Consider the following 6,114-nt stretch of genomic DNA (forward strand, 5'->3'; position numbering starts at 1 on the left):
CTTCGCAAAATTGAAGTTGAGCCACTGATGTCACATGGACTGTTTTACCGATGTCCTTGCTACGTTTCTGGACCTGGGAATATTACAGTTGCGTTGCTGTCTATGCAGGGTCTGAGAGCGCTCACATCTCATCAAAAATAACTTAATTTGTGTTGCGAAGATGAACGAAGATCTTACGAGTTTGAAACAACATGAGGGTGAGTAATTAATGACAGAATTTTCATTTTTGGGTGAACTAACCCTTTAATGGAGCTTTAGGGCAGCCGGTAGAGGTTTAGTAGTGTGTAACAGTACAATATAATACTAGTGAAATGATAGAATCAAACAATTACAATGGTGCTGCTGGCCTTACCTGACCACCCTAGACTAAGTATATGAAGAGCAAAACTGTCCAGTGTTATAAATGTCAGATACTGCATTCAAGTATATGGGTCACGAGTCAATCAATTATGTGCACAGCAGAGAACACACACATTGATGTGGTTCATTTAAGCCACAAGTTAAAATGTTGTCTTTCTGAGAACTGCAAGCATGGCATTTCTCGATAGACACATCATGACTTATTTTACCCATTAACTTTTTCTTATCATAACAGTTAGTCCATTAATTATAAAACATGTATATGTTAAATGTTAATGTAATTTTTTGGACATCCTATTTTGAGTTTATAACATAATATATGTTTATGATAAAGTGTGTGTGTCTACTTGCTAAAATCAAGATAGAACTGAAAAATAAATGCAACAATCATGCAATTTAAAAATGACAATTAATATTTCCTCACAGCTTTTGGCTGAGGTTAAAACTAAAATCAGAAAACACAAACCTTTTTCCTTTTTTATCTCTTACCAGCTTCCTATCTCTCCGTGCTATAATAACCACTCTCCCTGGCTCAGTCATCCAGGAGTGATAGCGACGTGGAAGGTAGTCATTGCCACCATATATGTCTTGTGATATGGCCATCACGTCATCGTAATCCTCTGGTCTGGCCAGACAGAAGGTCAGTCCATCACTTTCACCCACACAATGTGAATCCATTGATAATTCTGCACAGGTTAACTGGATTCTAAAACACAGATATGTGTGTGTCTAGTTCCAGTAACAAATTAAAACAGATTAAAACAACAACATTATATTATATTAAAAATAGGGATGCACCGATACCACTTTTTCCAGTACTCGCCCGATACGATACTTTTATTTTTGGTATTTGCCGATACCGAGTACCGATACCAATACTTTCATTGCATTTGTTAATTTTTTTAATATTGGGTACAGAAACCAAAAGAGTATGTATAATGTTAGTTGGTTAACTTCATTTATCAAATAGATACAGTCAAACCTAAATTTATTCAGACACCTTCAACATTTCTCACATTATCACAGTTTATTCGCTATGGTTTAGAAAATGGTAATAAAATATGACAAGAAATCAGAGTTAAACTGTCAGAACAAATTCAGCTTGATAATGTTATATAACTTTGATAGAAAGGTATGTAATGGATTACAATCAACCAAAAATTATTAATTATTATAGTATGACAGTATTTACACAACTATGAATACTTAGTCAGGCAACCCTTGGCCTCAATGACAGCCTGTAGTCTCCTGGGCATGCTGTCAACCAGCTTCATGCAAACCTGAACCTCCATTTTTTCCCCAAACTCGGTCTGAATAATTTTTGGTCCCAAATTTTTTATCAGTTTTACTGGTAGTCTACCGTATGAAGAATTTTTGGGTATAATTTATCACAGTTTACTTTATTTTGCTATCCTCATTTACATAAATTAACTATAGTGTTCTGCACCCACTAAAAAATATATCAAAAATTATATCTGGTCTCTGAATCATTTTTGGTTTGACTGTATATCCTTTGGTTATTTTCACACTTAATTATGCCCATTAAAATTTATTTTTACAAGTTGTTACTTTCACTGTTCTTTTTTTTTTTTGCTCTATGGTACATCATCTTTAATTTAATAGCATTAGAGCTGCTCCATTGCAGCGGCTCAGTACTGTAATCACGCGCTTTGCTGTAATAATGCAGGGAACCACTCGCTATAAATCTCCTAACTGTGATATTTTCAGAAATAGAAGTCACGTTTTTTTCAACTGAAACGTGATGCGATTTATATTCCAACGCCACTCATATAATGCAGAAACTCTCAAGCAAGCAAAACACGTGCAACACATGCAGGTATTTGTACTGATGCAGAATAGTACAGCCTAGCGCATTTCACACAGGCTGCTTCACTTTCGCCAGAAAGTCGTGTATGCTTAAGATTTAAAATAAATTATGTTTATAGTGAATGTCCCTATAAATGGTCTTATTTTTACGATTTAATTTGAATCCAAATGATGCATGTGCTAAGTTAGTGAACATCAATAAAGATCACACAACAGAATTGCGCACTCGCTCTCTCTCTCTCTCCCTCCCTACCGTTCAGTAACTTGTGCATTGTTTTACTTACGACATATCCGACCGAACTACAAACTTTCCAGTGATTTCCAGTGTGGCACTTATCACATGCTGTGTGGTATCGGCGTTTGGTATCGGCCGGGGCATTTTAACGAGTACGAGTACAGGAGCTCAGTATCGGCCCGATACCGATACGGCATCCCTAATTAAAAATATAAAATACATAATATTATATTAAAAACCATAATTTTAACCAAACCAGATGCAATCTACTTAGCCTATGTAGTAACAATTTATGAGACCATTTAATGCTATTACTGTGGATAACATTAAGCAAAAACTTCATATAATTCTAGTCTGGATGACAGTCTACTACAAAGAAGAAGCTATTTGGTCTTGCTATGATCATGTGGTCTGGTCACATTAACCACTTAAAAGACTGTTGAAATTCAACTACAACCATACGTCCTACTTTTAAAAACACATCATAGGCATGGCTAAAATAAGTTTACAAGCGACGTTAGCCTCAAATATCTTTATAAACTAAAAACGGTGCAGAAGATTTCTACTTCAGTAATGTGGTGTTTTGATAGGAAATGTGTTTCAGTCTGCAGGACTTACCGCCTGGCGTACGTATCGACAGTCGTGTGATTTTGACAGTGTGTTCACACAACCACAACCAGGATGTGACAAGTTTCCCCTCGGCCGAACATGGACTTCAAACTCTTGCAGGCTTGTAAAACTGTTTAAGATGTCCAGCCTTTACACAGTCTGGACATCTTTCTTTCGGCTAGCTAACAAGTAAAGCAGCATGTCATCTTCAACCGTATGTCAATAATTATCCAAACATAAGAGGGAATTTGGATATAGTGGGCAGAAAGATCTCTGATACGTTTCGAGAATATTCAAAATTGATTTAAGAGATAAACACATTAGCCTTGTCGAGATACGACATGAAGCCATTTCCTAGTTTTTCTTTTCAATAACAGTATCGTAGCCCCACCAAGCGGCTAGAAGGCGACATTGCAGTTTTGTTTAATAGGCCTCGATTTAAAAAAAAAAAAAAAAAACGTCGAAAAATGTTTATGCTCACAGGTTATACTGTTATGGAAACCTACAATCGCAAGCAGGAAGTATAAACCAGAACAAGAGCTAGATAACGGAAGCTACAGAAATGCTAAGATTTACAAAAAGAAAAAGAAGAATTTTGTTTAGTGTTTTTTTCTTTCTTTCTCTTTCCAACTGGATAGTGAAACTATTCAAATAAAATGTATACTATGCGTAAAAATGCTCTCAGACCCTGCATAGACAGCAACGCAACTGTAATGTTCCCAGGTCCAGAAACGTAGGACATCGGTAAAATAGTCCATGTGACATCAGTGGCTCAACTTCAGTTTTGCGAAGCTACGAGAATACATTTTGAGTGCAAAGAAAACAAAAAAACAAACAACAATTCTTAGCCCCCCGAGTTACGTCTTCTGCCATTTTAGAGAGCATCACAATGCATACACACACTTTCCCCTAAGCGTAAAAACAACGCTGATTACGCAGATTACGTTCATGCGCGCACTTTCCCCCCGAATGTAAACAACGCTGATTACGTCAAATATGTTCTTGGATCCTCTCCAAAATGGCAGAAGACGTAACTCGGTGGAGAAGAATTGTTGAATAAATTATGTTATTTTTGTTTTCTTTGCGCACAAAAAAGTATTCTCGTAGCTTCGCAAAATTGAAGTTGAGCCACTGATGTCACATGGACTGTTTTACCGATGTCCTTGCTACGTTTCTGGACCTGGGAATATTACAGTTGCGTTGCTGTCTATGCAGGGTCTGAGAGCGCTCACATCTCATCAAAAATAACTTAATTTGTGTTGCGAAGATGAACGAAGATCTTACGAGTTTGAAACAACATGAGGGTGAGTAATTAATGACAGAATTTTCATTTTTGGGTGAACTAACCCTTTAATGGAGCTTTAGGGCAGCCGGTAGAGGTTTAGTAGTGTGTAACAGTACAATATAATACTAGTGAAATGATAGAATCAAACAATTACAATGGTGCTGCTGGCCTTACCTGACCACCCTAGACTAAGTATATGAAGAGCAAAACTGTCCAGTGTTATAAATGTCAGATACTGCATTCAAGTATATGGGTCACGAGTCAATCAATTATGTGCACAGCAGAGAACACACACATTGATGTGGTTCATTTAAGCCACAAGTTAAAATGTTGTCTTTCTGAGAACTGCAAGCATGGCATTTCTCGATAGACACATCATGACTTATTTTACCCATTAACTTTTTCTTATCATAACAGTTAGTCCATTAATTATAAAACATGTATATGTTAAATGTTAATGTAATTTTTTGGACATCCTATTTTGAGTTTATAACATAATATATGTTTATGATAAAGTGTGTGTGTCTACTTGCTAAAATCAAGATAGAACTGAAAAATAAATGCAACAATCATGCAATTTAAAAATGACAATTAATATTTCCTCACAGCTTTTGGCTGAGGTTAAAACTAAAATCAGAAAACACAAACCTTTTTCCTTTTTTATCTCTTACCAGCTTCCTATCTCTCCGTGCTATAATAACCACTCTCCCTGGCTCAGTCATCCAGGAGTGATAGCGACGTGGAAGGTAGTCATTGCCACCATATATGTCTTGTGATATGGCCATCACGTCATCGTAATCCTCTGGTCTGGCCAGACAGAAGGTCAGTCCATCACTTTCACCCACACAATGTGAATCCATTGATAATTCTGCACAGGTTAACTGGATTCTAAAACACAGATATGTGTGTGTCTAGTTCCAGTAACAAATTAAAACAGATTAAAACAACAACATTATATTATATTAAAAATAGGGATGCACCGATACCACTTTTTCCAGTACTCGCCCGATACGATACTTTTATTTTTGGTATTTGCCGATACCGAGTACCGATACCAATACTTTCATTGCATTTGTTAATTTTTTAAATATTGGGTACAGAAACCAAAAGAGTATGTATAATGTTAGTTGGTTAACTTCATTTATCAAATAGATACAGTCAAACCTAAATTTATTCAGACACCTTCAACATTTCTCACATTATCACAGTTTATTCGCTATGGTTTAGAAAATGGTAATAAAATATGACAAGAAATCAGAGTTAAACTGTCAGAACAAATTCAGCTTGATAATGTTATATAACTTTGATAGAAAGGTATGTAATGGATTACAATCAACCAAAAATTATTAATTATTATAGTATGACAGTATTTACACAACTATGAATACTTAGTCAGGCAACCCTTGGCCTCAATGACAGCCTGTAGTCTCCTGGGCATGCTGTCAACCAGCTTCATGCAAACCTGAACCTCCATTTTTTCCCCAAACTCGGTCTGAATAATTTTTGGTCCCAAATTTTTTATCAGTTTTACTGGTAGTCTACCGTATGAAGAATTTTTGGGTATAATTTATCACAGTTTACTTTATTTTGCTATCCTCATTTACATAAATTAACTATAGTGTTCTGCACCCACTAAAAAATATATCAAAAATTATATCTGGTCTCTGAATCATTTTTGGTTTGACTGTATATCCTTTGGTTATTTTCACACTTAATTATGCCCATTAAAATTTATTTTTACAAGTTGTTACTTTCACTGTTCTTTTTTTTTTTTGCTCTATGGTACATCATCTTTAAT

General features: G+C 35.7%; 1 protein-coding gene across 1 annotated transcript in view; it reads right to left on the reverse strand.

The window, feature by feature from the left end:
- Positions 1 to 3,438, reverse strand: part of LOC107563327 (histidine N-acetyltransferase-like) — a 6,483-nt gene extending 3,045 nt beyond the window's left edge. Inside the window, exons 1-2 of the mRNA XM_016248181.1 lie at positions 3,041 to 3,438; positions 850 to 1,066 (exon numbers count right to left, since the gene is read on the reverse strand). Of these exons, the coding sequence (XP_016103667.1) occupies positions 850 to 1,038 (189 nt within the window). The 5' untranslated portion in view covers positions 1,039 to 1,066; positions 3,041 to 3,438. The remainder of the gene's footprint in view (positions 1 to 849; positions 1,067 to 3,040) is intronic.
- Between the last annotated feature and the right edge of the window lie 2,676 nt (positions 3,439 to 6,114).

The sequence above is a fragment of the Sinocyclocheilus grahami genome, unplaced genomic scaffold (assembly GCF_001515645.1).
Source record: "Sinocyclocheilus grahami isolate Dianchi unplaced genomic scaffold, SAMN03320097.WGS_v1.1 scaffold24.1, whole genome shotgun sequence".
Lineage (NCBI taxonomy): Eukaryota > Metazoa > Chordata > Actinopteri > Cypriniformes > Cyprinidae > Sinocyclocheilus > Sinocyclocheilus grahami.